Raw genomic sequence first — 14,006 nt, 5'->3', positions numbered from 1 at the left:
GTCTCCTGTTGTGTGCATGCTATGAATATTTCAGCCTGTTGTTGGGACTCTTTTGAATATATGGAAATAATAATTCATATGAGCTGTGATGGTTTATGCAGATGGAGGCTGGGGGGCACAACACAAAGTCTATAATGTACAACCCAGTGTTCAGTCACAACACTTGAAAAGAATAAGAGATGAGAGGCAGGAGGCGAGACAAATTAGCAGCTTTAGAAATTGATAGCAGGTGTTTACATGTGGTATCTTTTGCATATCATAATGTGGAGGCAGGGGGTGTAATAATAAGCATTACAATGTATAATAATCAATATAATTCACAATGACCTTGACGTTTTATGATGGATTGGGGACATGGCCTACTGTAATTGCTCCCTCCCTCCTTTCACTGCTACAGCCAAGTCTCTCTTCCACTTCTTTTTTTTTTGACATTAAAAACCACTCCATCATTCTCGATGCGCCGCCTTGTCGCCTGCCGCTCAGATGACCATTAATCGCTTAATTCCAGTAAAGCTACGTGCGCACAAAGGGCCGCTGTCTGCCGCTTAATGCATGTGTGATTAAGCTTTTAGGGCCGACCACACGGCATTATTAGCCAGCAGGTCCTTGTATAGAGGGCCAAATGCCTTCAGGGGGCCCGAGGGGGGTGTGTGTGTGGGGGGGAAGTTAATGACACTGACCCTCACTTCCCCAACAGCTATTCAATTCAACAATAATAACGGGTCACGCAGCTGATTTATGAGGCTGGGGCTAATAATTGTCAATTGCTAATGTGGGGGTGGGGAGGGGGCAATGCCAGTAGACTATATGCTAAATAAAATATGCCTTGACCCCACTGGGGGGTGAATTGCGGGAGGCAAAAAAAGCGAAAAATTGACAGATGATGTTTGAGATACCGCCCCCCTCCAACCCTCTTGTTACTGGTGGGAGAAGTACTCAGTTCTTGTGGTAAAATAAGAAATACCTAAGAGTGTAGGATTACTCTTACAAGTAAGAGTCCGTATTCAAAATGTTACCCAAGTAAAAGTACAAACGTATTATCATCTAAATATACTTAAAGTACAAGTAGCCTATGCAGACTGGCCCGTTTCGGAATAATATATGTCTTGATTATAATTATTGATGGATTAAAGTGTTATCAAAGCTGGTAAAGGTGCAGCTAGTTTTAATGACGTAATTTACTGCTAAATTAATGTAATGTATTAATCAAGATGTAACTAAAGTCTGTTGATCTTATTTCATATCGTTAATCTATATCTGCAAAGTTACATAAATGTATAGTGAAGTTAAAGTACAACACTAACCTCTGCATTATTGTGAAGTACAAAGTAACATACGTACCTCAACATTGTACTTGAGTAAATGTACTTAGTTACTTTCCACCATCGCTTCTTACTAAAAACGCAACGTTGTTTTGGATATTTAAACATTTAAAGCAGTGATATCCAAACTCCTGCTCGCCCCATCCGTCTGCTGCATTAAATGAATAACAAGCAAACAATGTGTCGTGGAGAGCAGGATTCAATTACTAAGTTTATTTACAGAGAACATCTCATGAAGGCCATTGACCAGCGTTAAGCAGCGCGGGCTGAAACGATGACAAGCGCTCCGATAAGAATTTAATTCCATCTCATTTCAGACGATTTTATGAATCAAATTCTTGAACACTGGCAAGAGATTTAATGATCACATCTTTGCGAAATCTTATTTCAGAAGCGGTCGATGGCATTTCTCTGCGTTAATGTCGACTTAGAGGTTGGAGTAATTTAGTAATTGATTCCTTGCCTGGCTCTCGCTCGTGCCAAGGCCGCGTTTGAGGGTAATATGTTTCCTAATCTCATCCCCCGGAATAAGATTTTTATGTTAATCCACTGGATGGTCACTTGGGAAGCGGAGATAAAGCCTCAGAGGTCCGGAGAGGCCACGAGGAGAGGAGCAGCATCTGGAAACAACCAGAGCAGTTAATGTGAGATACAAACCAGAAACAGTATCCATGAGCAACACATATTTTCCTTTTTTACTGCAGACTCTGAAAATAATCATACTATTTCCATATAAGGCTAAATAAAAGGTCGATAGGGGTTAACCATCTGCTTTCCCCCCACTTTATTTCAACACAATTGACTTCAAATAGCCTATAACATTATTTTCGAATGTATATTATTTATAAATAGGGTTACTAACCGGGCATTCATGGAGACGTAGGTTCCTCGAGACCCCTGACTATTATCATATACTGCCTTCAAAATGTTCACCCACCAAAGACGTCCAATGACAAAGAGTATAGCTGCATCTGGAACACAGTTATGGAAGATAAACAACACCACAAACAAGAGCCTGAATACATGAGAAAAACATATTGACCTTGTTCCTTATAAATAATCATAAATCTGTATTTATGGCAAAATAAAACGTCTATTTTGGTTATAAATCTACTTTTCCTCCACTTAATTGAGCCCGAATATAATTATTTTAGAATGTATAATAAGCTATGAAGATGTATACAGCTGCATCAAGTAAGAGGGGGGTGTATACCTTCTTTAAATCCATGCATTTGACCACAATAGAGGTGCACACTCAGATCTGCACCAAAGACAGAATAAAGAAGCATAAGAAACACGTCAAAATAACAATAACAACACGAGCCTGCAGTCTGACACACTGAGTCTTTTGTGCTGCAGGTTTTTGTGCAGACACACAGAGAGAAGACACCAGCTTATAATTCAATTTTGTCTCTTCTCCAGATGTCACTTTCCATCTGTGCGTTTGGAAAGGCGATGCGCTTTTTACGCACCGACTCATGTTTGACTTCTTTTTTTACTCCCCTCTTTTAATGTCCACGTGTTTTCTGATGTGCAGCTTCAGATCTTACAATCAATGCAGCTTAAAGGAACAATATAATATAAGGGAGATTATGATTTATTACGACATATTATAACGGGTTTGCAGTGGTGTAAGTATATTTTCTAAATTGTGCTTAAGTATTACCCTGTTATGCTACGTTGTACTTCTACTCCACTATAGTTCAGAGGTCAATCGTTTACTTTTACTCCACTAGTACCTTTAGCAAATAGATTAGATTAATGATAAACAATTATGATCAAAATACGGCTTTATATACACCTGGATTAAATTCACAATTAAGTTCCACCATCTTCAGCTTGATAAACACATTGATGCGTCAATAATTATATCAAAAACATTATATATATATATATTATTCTGAAATGGGACAGAATGAGTACTTTTAATTTTGGTATTTAATTTGATGCCAATCATTTTGTACTTTTACTTGAGTAACATTTTTAATGCAGGACTATTACTTGTAAAAGGGGTTTCCTATCCTTTGGTATTTCTACTTTGAGTTAAGAACAAGATCTGAGTAATTCGTCCACCTCAAATGGAAAACAAGGAGATGTGATTATTGTGGAGATGAAACAGTGGAGCCACTTGTATCTCTGTTTTTCGCAGGTGACATCTCGCCTTTTATCCATGCTGTCAAATTGAGACATCATCCTAAATTGCCACGAGAGCATCCCCAAAATGAATTTTGTATCTGCTCTCGAGCCCCTCCCCTGCAACACGCGGCCTTATTAATAAGCGTTTTGATATAGGGTTTCCTCGGGCCGAGGAGTGAGACATTGTAGGTGCGATGTGACAGCGGGACCCTCCCATCTCTCTTTATCCTCCTCTGTTCCTTTGCTTTTTTCGGGGGAGTGGATCCATCCAATCCATCCAGAGACAATGGCATTTTGTTCCTCTTTTTGTCCCTCCTGTCGACCCGCATTCCTATATTGCTGAGCAACGATAGTGCGCACTAAATGGAGAGGAGTTGCTCCCAAATCCCGGCTATTGTGCGCCACTTGCCATGGGAATTTAGGGTCTTGCAAACATCGCATTTTGCTGATTTATTTAAGTGAAGGCTTGTGGTTGGAGCCCTTTATTGGCCGCATAATTGCTAATTAACCACCGCTTTACTTGCATTAAGGGATCATTATGTTACTGTAAATCATACGGCTGCTGTTTGGAAACGGCGCTCAAAAAGTGTGGAGGTTTTACTTCTTAAAAGCTATAACAATAACATCAATTGCCTTCTTTCCAATTTAATATTCTCACATCCAAACATCAAACTGTGGCCTCTCGTCCCACCAGGACCAGCTGAAAGAATTAAAAGATGTTGAAACCATAAAAGAGAAGGCGTTTCAATAGCTGGTGGACTATGGTGTGAGGACTATGGAGAGCAGGAATAAAGAGCGGCTTCAGTGAAAGAAAGTGACGGCTAAAAGCTGTAATTGTATTTGTCTCGGCGAAATATCAGAAAAGACTTCTCGTTTCTTTGAGCGTTATTAGATTAATTCCCAGAGATGGTTGCTTTTCTCGCTGCCAGACGCGTGGAGGGAGGACGGTGCACCATTTGGCTCTTTGGTTTCAATAATCAAATTAACCATTTGGTACAACTTTTAGGGTCCCAGCTCGTGTGTAAGAAAGGAGAAAAATAAAACATTAACATAATAGGCACCGGGTTGTGTCAAGAAAGAATTAACGTGTTTCTTTTCTGGCGCTGGTTGATCTCTGAGAAGACAACGGAGAAAAGCGAGAAACAACTGCAACACGTCAGCAATTGTGGGGGAAAGTAATTGATGGCGAATGCGACCGGGGCTATTTTAACAGAGACTATAAGAGCTGCACCTTGCAGGGTGAAGCAGAACCAAATTATAAAAGGTGCCAAATGTAATCCTTAAATCTCCTTTTCTTTTCTTTTTGAAATCTGAAATAAAAGTGTTTTGTTTTTTAAATGTTTGTGGTGACAATATTAAAAAAAGGCAAATCGTTTCTGATAATTTTGGAGGGACTGACACGTGTACACATTTTATTTTAGACAGTTAAGATTTAAAATGGAATACAGATATTGAATAAAACCACATTTTAACCCTTCTTTTTGTTACCTCAGATATTAACCTGTGTTAATAGCTTTTTTATTCTCTCCTAGTCCACATCTTTAATATCTTTCCAGTCTTCTTTAATTTAGATGATGAAATAAAATCAATATTGTGAAAAATAAAGTCAAATAAAAAAAAAGGAAAAATTGAGAAAATCTATAATAATCCTATATAATAAAACCTGTGACAATGGGCAACTAAACCCAGTGTCCGGGGTGATGCTAGTCCGTGTAATAAAATAAAATCACTACACGTTCACTATTATAGGATTATTATAGTGATTTTCAGTCTGCTCACAGATCAATCACTGAAACAGGAGCAGTGGTGAACAAATTCAAACATCAAACCCTCATCTGCTAAATGTAATTGTTGCTCCATAATTCCTGTTGTGCGTTTTTGTGTTGAGAAAAAAACCCGCCGCTTCAAACGAGGACTTGAACTCGGTCCAATGAGAAAAAAACGAAAACACACACGAGTGTGTAAGCGCCATACAAAGCGGCTCACCTTATTACACAAACCAAATTAAGCACTCAGCCAATATTGTGAGCCTAAGAGGTCCGAGGACTGCCTCGCCAGTTCGTTACTTTCATTAGAAAGATGTTATTTGCCAAATAAACGAAATAATGAAAGTAATAAAGACAATTACAAACTCATTTGAATCATAAAAACACACCCGGAAGTTTAGCAGAGATATGCAGCGATGCAGAGGGAGGGGCTGGAAGTGTGTGGTGTATTTGGCATAAAGGGCATTATTAAACCGAAGCTGGTAAATTCGTTTATTACTGTGCGTAAATTAATATGATCGGGATCATTTCTAACTTTCATTTATTGCCTTCAATTTTAAAACCAGAAATGGCAAAGGCCTGATTTAAAAGTCTGTAATAATAACTAAAACGATATGTGTACAACATAATGCATTGTAATGTGATAAAACAGAGATAAATTAAACAAAAGGGGAACCGGTACAGTCTGTTGTCATGGACGAGATTAGTGCATGGTGTGAAAAAAAAAAATCATAAAATAATTCATATTTTTCTATAACAACAAAAACTGAAACATGCGATGATTTGCTTCAAAGCACATTTGCTTGTTGCAGTTGTTTTCTTGCAACCCGTGTCCTGAAACAAAGCAGAATCATTATTGTTAAATTGTGCAAAAACATTGTCAAAACAGTCCCGGTTGAAATGTGATTTCAACTTAGATGCATATTTTTATTTGTGCAGAAAACTAGATTTTAAAGCTCAGAAAGCCGTGCAAACTAAACAAAGAACCAGTGGTTATACCTGTTAAATTGTGCATGTGTTGCAGCTTATAGTGCAGAGACAGAGACAGAGAGAAACGCGTGGAGCAGACGGGCAGGGAGCAGAGGCAGAGGGGGAATACTCTGTGAAATCCTGCCCAAGGTATACGGTCGCTTAAAAGGCTTAAAAGCTTGGAGAAAATTGGATCAGGGAGAATCGTCACCCAACTTTCATTATTTCCAAGTGGTGTGATTGAATTAAAGGGCAAGATGGTGGTTGGAGAGGAGTGGGGTGGGAGGGGGTGCGGCGGTGGCGGTGGAGGGGTGCGTAATGGCGTGGTATTAAATTCTAATTAGAGATGCAGGGGATCAATGATAGGGAGGTTGGACAGCCCGGGCCCCCAGTGCCAGCCCAATAGACTGATGAGTTATTGTCATGTAAAAAAGCGCTAGCAATAAGACCAAACGCTTTGCTATTGTCCAAGCGGAAAGAGCCAAGTTTATTATGAGGACTATATGCTCTAGAGACCTCGGGCTAGGCGGCTCTTAGGGGGCTTTTCGTAAAACAGGGCTAGGTTCCTATAAAGGAGGCCAGTTTTGGAGCAGGCGCTGAGCAGTGCACATCTACACCGTCCAGCCTCCTTACAACCAGTTAAACCCAAACAAGTCCCCCAAACTCAGACCGCGCGTGCTCATTTTTATACTTTCTAACCCTTTTTTGTGGGGTAGTTTTTCTTTGACGGTGTTTTTTTTTCACGGAAGTGCAGCTTTCTTTCTCCACCGAGCCTTCACAAATGTATAAAATGGAGTATTCTTACCTAAATTCCTCTGCCTACGAGTCATGTATGGCCGGGATGGACACGACGAGCTTGGCATCGGCCTATGCGGACTTCAGCTCGTGCAGTCAAGCCAGTGGGTTTCAGTACAATCCCATCAGGACCACTTTCGGGGCCACCTCCGGCTGCCCGTCCCTCACGCCGGGCTCGTGCAGCCTGGGGACGCTGCGGGACCACCAGAGCAGCCCGTACGCCGCAGGTAAGCAGCGGCTCCGGAGCCTCAACCCGGTGTATTATAGGACGCCTTGATTGCATTTGAAAATGGAAATGTGTTTAGTATTTACCAAACGAAATTTGCTTACACAAATGAAAGAATTTATCACGTTAGAAGCGATTGCAGGCAAGGGATAATTCGGTTACGGGGTTATAGTATCCCAGTCACACCCAAAACCGCCAACAGAATTATCTTAAGCTGCCAAAATGATAGGCATAATTTATTTACTTTGCGATGAGACATAAAGCTTCGACAAATAATTAGATAACCAAAGACTAAAGCTCATTATTGACACCGAATTGGAGTTACAGTAGCAACACGCGGGGAGGATGGGAACATTATGACAACTTTTCAAACTTGAGCCTCAATCTGTGGAGGAACAATTAGTTTAACATCACAATTAACCGCATCACGGGTCAGCAGCGATATCAATTCAGAACTAATTCACAGGTAATCAAAGGCATAATACAATAAGTTTAGCCAAGCACACATAACCGGATTTTAGACAAAATATCGAATTGACTTCCACATGACAACACTCCACATGTCTCACACTGCACTGATAACACCACTGCACATCTAACCGTGGCATTTTTATTTGGTTTACAGTTCCCTACAAGCTGTTCACGGATCACGGTGGGCTGAACGAGAAGCGGAAGCAGAGGCGCATCCGGACCACCTTCACCAGCGCGCAGCTGAAGGAGCTGGAGAGGGTGTTTGCGGAAACTCACTACCCGGACATCTACACCAGAGAGGAGCTGGCACTGAAAATCGACCTGACTGAAGCCAGAGTTCAGGTACACACACCGGCTCCCCAACAGACAGCAACCTGCTGCCATTACGCACGGATGGATTTATGATGCAAATGACAAAAACAAAAATAAATGTTAATTTTTAGAAAGATTGTAGTGAAATTAAAGCTTTAATACTTTGACATGATCAGCCACGAGCACCATCTTACACACACTCGTGCATTAATGCAACAAACAAATATGGTGTTTGTCTTTAGGGACACATCAGCATTTTTTTCATTAGCACTGATTTAGAGTTGCCTTTGCGACTTGCTGCTCGTGTACATTCTAAAATTGAGCCCGAACAATAATCAATAGGTTTAGATTAGTATTGATTGATCTATGTTTTTGTCACCATTCAACACTTCCCTGTGGTTTAACGTTTGTTTTGCACCGTTTCTTAATTTCCCAGGTTTGGTTCCAGAACCGGCGTGCCAAGTTTCGCAAGATGGAGCGCGCAGCTGCGACGGCCGTAGCGGCTGCCAAGGCCAACTCCGGGAAGAAGTCCGACTCCAGAGATGAAGACTGTAAAGACAACAAATCCACCGACCCCGATAGCACAGGAGGACCGGGCCCGAACCCAATCACCAGCTCCAACTGCGGCGGACCGAGCCCCACCGGAGGACAGGTCAACACCACCGGGAACGGACAGGTGGACCAGGTGAAGACCTCCATGTCCGGCGGGATGGGGGTGACCGCAGCGAGCCAAGGCTGGGCCACCAACCCGGGCCCCATCACCTCTATCCCGGACTCTTTGGGCGGCCCGTTCGCCAGCGTACTGTCGTCTTTGCAAAGACAGAACGGAGCCAAAGCTACATTAGTAAAGACCAGCATGTTCTAGTGAGGCAGAACAACGTTTCCTCATCCTCATCATCCGGAGACTGAAAATATATTGCCCATGACAGACTTTAAGGACAATAAAAAGCAGTTAAAAAGAAGATGGCAACTATGTTATTTTATTTTTATGCCTTGCGCCGTTTCGTGTGGTCAGTTGACACTTTTGCTGTGAAAATATCCATCTTGACAATTCATGTTGTCTGATAATAACACCGTCTTTGTTTCTTTCACGTGAGATTAGGGTGAATTTCTAAAGACGGACATCCTGTACTAGTATCAACAAAATGACACTTCTGATGAGATTCTCCGTGCGTAAAATACATCTCATCCAAATGCGAAACGCTCCTGCTGTTTTAGGAAACAAAGGACACATTTAAGTCTGAAAACGGGATGAAGTGATTTGTTAAGATGAACATTTTGTTGGCCAAACACGGACGTCTGCGCACTGGAAACGCGGCGTGCCATCAGTGAGCAAAAGGGAGCCTCGTTAAGTCGCGTTACATGTCAGAGTTCAACAGCTGCTTTGTTTGGTAAAGAGACGTTTAATGCCCATGACTGAGGATGCTCTCACACAAATCCTCAGTCTGACACAACTAAAACCCAACGAGACGCTGATGCATTTCGCTTCTCTGATCTCTGCAGGATACAATATGCAGTTACTTTGCAGCCTTTTCTGTTTCCAAGGCTGCTGAGAGTTTAGTTTCTTTAAATTATCGATATAAAACACAATTATTTCTTCGAGAAAAAAAAGGCACAAACTACTGCAATGTTCACCTCTGACAGGAAATCTGTGTGTTTTGTGTGTCTTTCTACGGCAGTGTTTTTGTGGCTCAAACTGTAAAGTGTTAATATGTATTATTGTCTCCTATAGTTGAACCATAGGCCATACTCCCTCGTAGATCGATCATACAAGTCTTTTTGATGTTTTACAAAATTCCCTCGGAAGAATTTATTTTGGGTATAAAAAAAGGGAATGGATGCAAACATTGTATTTATTTCTATATCATTTGCATGTTGTCTCTTTGTCTGATTTTACAATGAGTTCTCTTCCATTTTGTGAGCATTATGTAACATGTTTTGTCCAGGATCTGAAAGTTATTTATATGTAGGTAATGAATGCTTATATTTAAGAAGGAAATATTTCTACATGTGCACATAGTTTTCCAGGTGTACCATTCAAATGGTTGTTGATGATAAAAAATAATAATAGTCCAAGTTGCTTTGTCATGTTTTTCTTTTAGGTAATTAAATTATATTATTACAGGTTTATATCTTATTTCATCGTAACATCTTTAAAGAAGCTTTTTTTAATCATTACTCAAATACAACGTGGTGGTCGTTGGAAGAAGACCGGACATTCTTCAGAACCACGGACAGCACGCACCGATTACAAATAAGCTTTCCCCCCTAAAACATTGTTAAAATACTTGCATTTGGAGTAACATAATTACATGTAGTTGAAATGCTAATATACATAATTAAATGTTTTTTTTTTTTAGATACGACAGTTTGAAGAAAAGCTCCAAAGAGGCAGAGTAAATGCAGTCAACTTGAGAAAATACGGAAACATGCCATCTACATTGGAAACAAAAAACAGCCATATTTAAATAATATTTAAGAAACCAATATTTAAAGCTGAACATGGGCTTTGAAGGTGGAAGTTTAAAAGTTGCATAACAGGTTCAGATTGTGCGTAACATCTGCTTGAACAAGAAATTATCCAACACTGTCATGTCAGGCCTCACTCCTCTAAAGACAGTCCTGCATACTGGCTTTCACATCTATTACAATGTACAGTATTTGTACATTTGGGGTAACAATTGTTGGTAATACCAGAAATGATGAACCCATGAAAAACAACTCAGATGCAGTGTTTTGGCAACATTCTTGAAAAATTCACATTATTCGATTTAGCACATATTCAAAAGCCCAACCTTATCCCAACAAGCCTTTTATACCACGTCAGAATCTGGCTTTAAGGTAAAGATAAATCGGTGAATTAAGTAATCAGAAATTACTGACGGATTTGTTTAAACTGTAATAATAGACTTTAATCTCACGTCCTTTTTAAAGCCTTATTTTTCATTAATCGTCTGCTTATACTATTCTATCTGTCGTCAGCCACAAATCAATTAACAAGCGCTGCAATAAAAACGTATGGAAACGTATTTTCTAAAAATATTTAGCAAACAAAATGGCTGGTTTCCCGTTTCATTTCTTTGACGCAATTGAATCTAAACCACGTTAAATCTTTGAGGCGGTGCATTAAAATGTTTGGATAATTGGAAACAATAAAAGACAGAAGCACAGTTTTAATTTATAACATTTTATTTATAAACATACAGTATGCTATAAATCGCATTTAAACATCAAATGGATCTATATTTCAGATAGTGTTCAGGTGAATATTACAATAAATACAGAACAGACGTGAAGGTTTTCGTTCCCAGACTATCCTGTCTGAATGAGCTCCGTCTCAAAGATCCCGCTATAAGAGACTCAGATGTTTCCGTTAACTAAATGAGAATAAAAAATAAAATACAAACCGGAACAGAAGCTTAAAATACTGCAGATCAGAGAGAGGAACCCGGAGGAGAAGCGAGGCTATAGGACGCACTTCAGTTTGCTTTCATCCAGCAAATCATTTGGTTTTAGGCTTAAAACGTGCATTTATTTTTACATCCATAATATTTAACCGAGCTCAAGTCCAAAAAAAAAAAAAAAAAAAGCAATGGACTTAAAATGTCCAGCTGGCAGCAGATGTTTAGTTTTCATCACCAAATATTGCACAGGTGCTGGTTTGTGTTCATATTACCTCTAAAGATGCAACATGTACTGCTGATTTTTGTGTTTCTGCAATTGTATTAAATGAATCCTACCACTGAGCAAATGTCAAAATGACCTCAATATCATACAGAAGTCTATATCTCTCTAGAATAAAACAACATTCAAAATCAAAAGGTCTCTCCTGCAGTATATATATTTCCAAATAGACAACACTGAGGAATCACAGAGGAGGGGGGGGGGGGGGGATTAGAAATTACGGTTGTTTTTAATGTAAAATAAGCAGTACTTGAACTGAAGTAAAGCAGATGTGAGGGAGGTTTGCAGTTTAAGGGTTCACATTTGGCCATAATCCCTCCCGACACCCCAAAGAAATAAAACTAAGGAGAAATGAAACACCATACAGCTGGTGTTTCCCTCCTGCATCACCTTGCTTTCCTAAGGCACATTAAAGTCCTGACTTCCAGAGGAGCAACCTGCTATGACCCAAAAGCACAGCGAGTCAGCTGTTGCCCTACGTCCGTAATATGCGTTTATATATCAGAAGCTAATTGTGTTCCGGGGAACAGAACAGAGACACTGAGGGTCAACACACGGTGACTTACTGACAATGTGTGTAGAGTGGCCTTTACTGTCTGTCTGTGTCTGTGTGACTTTTGTTTCAATCAAGTACTCGTTTAAAAAGGGCACACACTTTGAAGTAATATCCTTAATGTCTGAATCTTTAAGTGTTCATTTCCCGACATGTCCCATTGCATGTCTACTGGGTCTCAAGCCAGGTGGCCATGTTGTAAGGACTGCCGATCGGCTCGGCACATCGGGCTGTTTAGCCACAAACAGACTCGTCCTACTAAACTGGAAGGAACGCAAAGCAGCCTGCTTCACGAGGGACTCACGGCTGGACCTGCTGCACATGGAGCGTGCCGCTTCTCTGCTGGGGGGTGTTGAGGCGAGACAGGAGGATTACTGTCCGCAGCACTCCTATCTGACCCTGTCAATAGGACATCTCCTGTGTAATGTCTTGTGTACCCCCCCCCCCCCCCCCCCCCCGTTATGTCTTGTTGTTGCGAAAAAGATTAAATAAAAAAGGGCATAAAATGTGTGATATTTTTCAGATCCAGTCTGGTTATAAAGAAATAAATCCATACTAAGCTGCCTGATCACATATTCAGTTTTCCTATCAATTAAGGGAGTCTTTATCCAAATGATGAATTCCTAAATAATAATGAGTAATATGTGATATACTGCATTTCCATCATATGGAATTTAATGTTTTTTTCAACTCGGAAAAATGATTATGATTGGTAGTAAAAGACTTGAACACCATATGTTCTTATTGACAGCGTAGACGTTCACTTTATAATCGAGCTGTGTTTGAAGCATCTTGTCGTGTTGTGCTTTCCAACATGGCCGCCGCCGCAGAGCAGTCTCTCTCGCTGCATGATGAAACAGGCGGTGGTGCGTGGACCAATCAAATGCTCTCGCATATCAGATGACATAAACACCAAGAAGATATATATATATTTTTCAGACGATAAGACTGTCCCCCGTTTGCCCCCCCCCCACGATGAGTGTTCATTGGTAATGGAGCTGCAGAGGATGCAGAGGATCCCGACATGCTGTGAAGGACATGATTTAGCAGAGAATTGCTTTGGAAACAGAGATGGGGTTTCTTCCGTGAACCGAGTGTGTTTGTCCGTTGAGCGTCACAACGTGGTTGGCTGTCCGGCCGCTTGGAAAGGGAAAGAGAAAATGATGAGACCTCGTCATTTATTTTATTAACCACAATTGTTTTGGAGGGTTTTTAAAAAAGGTCAAGGACATGCAGCTCTCATGAAAGGGATAAGGACTTCTGATTTGATTCTGTGGGTGGTGCCGATCCCCAAATGCTAACAGCTGCTGAGGGGAGGTTCACGTGAGCGGTGTCTTCCAGAAGGTGAAAGACAGGAAGTCACCGCTGTCCTCTCCCTGCTTCACATCCAGCCTTCCAGCCTCACCGTGCCTGACACTTCTTTATTAAAGCTGCGCCGGGTCGGATTGCTATATTAAAATACGCTCGTCTCATGAGCCTCACAGCGGGGCTGCAATAAAGAATTTGGAAAACGTCGTACACTTTTTTCTATCATAACAGTGTCAGGTCCACTCTGAAAACAATAAATCACAACAAACCTCTTTCTACCTGGTTTATGAGCGCCCTATTTACACCATCACCTTATTGGAAACTGCATTTATTCATCAGGCAAAATATGAAATATGGCTGACGTTAGCAAACAATAAGGAACAACAACACCTCACTCTTTTTGTAATATTAGAACATGATTAAACTCTCTTTACGAGCGTCGTGCAGAGAGGTTATGCTCATAT

At 40.6% G+C, this 14,006-nt stretch overlaps 2 protein-coding genes across 6 annotated transcripts in view; one reads left to right on the top strand and one right to left on the bottom strand.

Annotated features, from left to right (window-relative positions):
- The first annotated feature begins 6,974 nt into the window (after positions 1-6,974).
- On the top strand, positions 6,975-10,047 carry phox2bb (paired like homeobox 2Bb). Its single transcript, XM_034093412.1, has 3 exons — positions 6,975-7,215; positions 7,840-8,027; positions 8,434-10,047. Exons 1-3 carry the CDS (start codon positions 6,975-6,977, stop codon positions 8,860-8,862), a joined length of 858 nt encoding a protein of 285 aa, XP_033949303.1. The 3' UTR covers positions 8,863-10,047.
- Positions 10,048-12,674: 2,627 nt separating this feature from the next.
- The window catches only part of LOC117453711 (LIM and calponin homology domains-containing protein 1-like), a 122,425-nt gene continuing 121,093 nt past the window's right edge, over positions 12,675-14,006 (bottom strand). For all 5 annotated transcript variants that reach the window (XM_034092645.1, XM_034092648.1, XM_034092649.1 and 2 more), the window contains one exon: positions 12,675-13,374. In XM_034092645.1, the coding sequence (XP_033948536.1) occupies positions 13,349-13,374 (26 nt within the window). In that variant the 3' untranslated portion in view covers positions 12,675-13,348. The remainder of the gene's footprint in view (positions 13,375-14,006) is intronic.

The sequence above is a fragment of the Pseudochaenichthys georgianus genome, chromosome 10, assembly GCF_902827115.2.
Source record: "Pseudochaenichthys georgianus chromosome 10, fPseGeo1.2, whole genome shotgun sequence".
NCBI classification, from domain to species: domain Eukaryota; kingdom Metazoa; phylum Chordata; class Actinopteri; order Perciformes; family Channichthyidae; genus Pseudochaenichthys; species Pseudochaenichthys georgianus.
The sequence above is the reverse complement of the archived record's forward strand: the minus strand, read 5'-3'. Positions and strand labels throughout refer to the sequence as shown.

Bases quoted from the DNA above. Each gene is read 5' to 3' on its own strand.
- phox2bb (XM_034093412.1), top strand. From the start codon at position 6,975: ATGTATAAAATGGAGTATTCTTACCTAAATTCCTCTGCCTACGAGTCA. The intron at 7,216-7,839 runs GTAAGCAGCGGC...TTTGGTTTACAG, and splicing joins GAGCAGCCCGTACGCCGCAG to TTCCCTACAAGCTGTTCACG. The intron at 8,028-8,433 runs GTACACACACCG...TTAATTTCCCAG, and splicing joins TGACTGAAGCCAGAGTTCAG to GTTTGGTTCCAGAACCGGCG.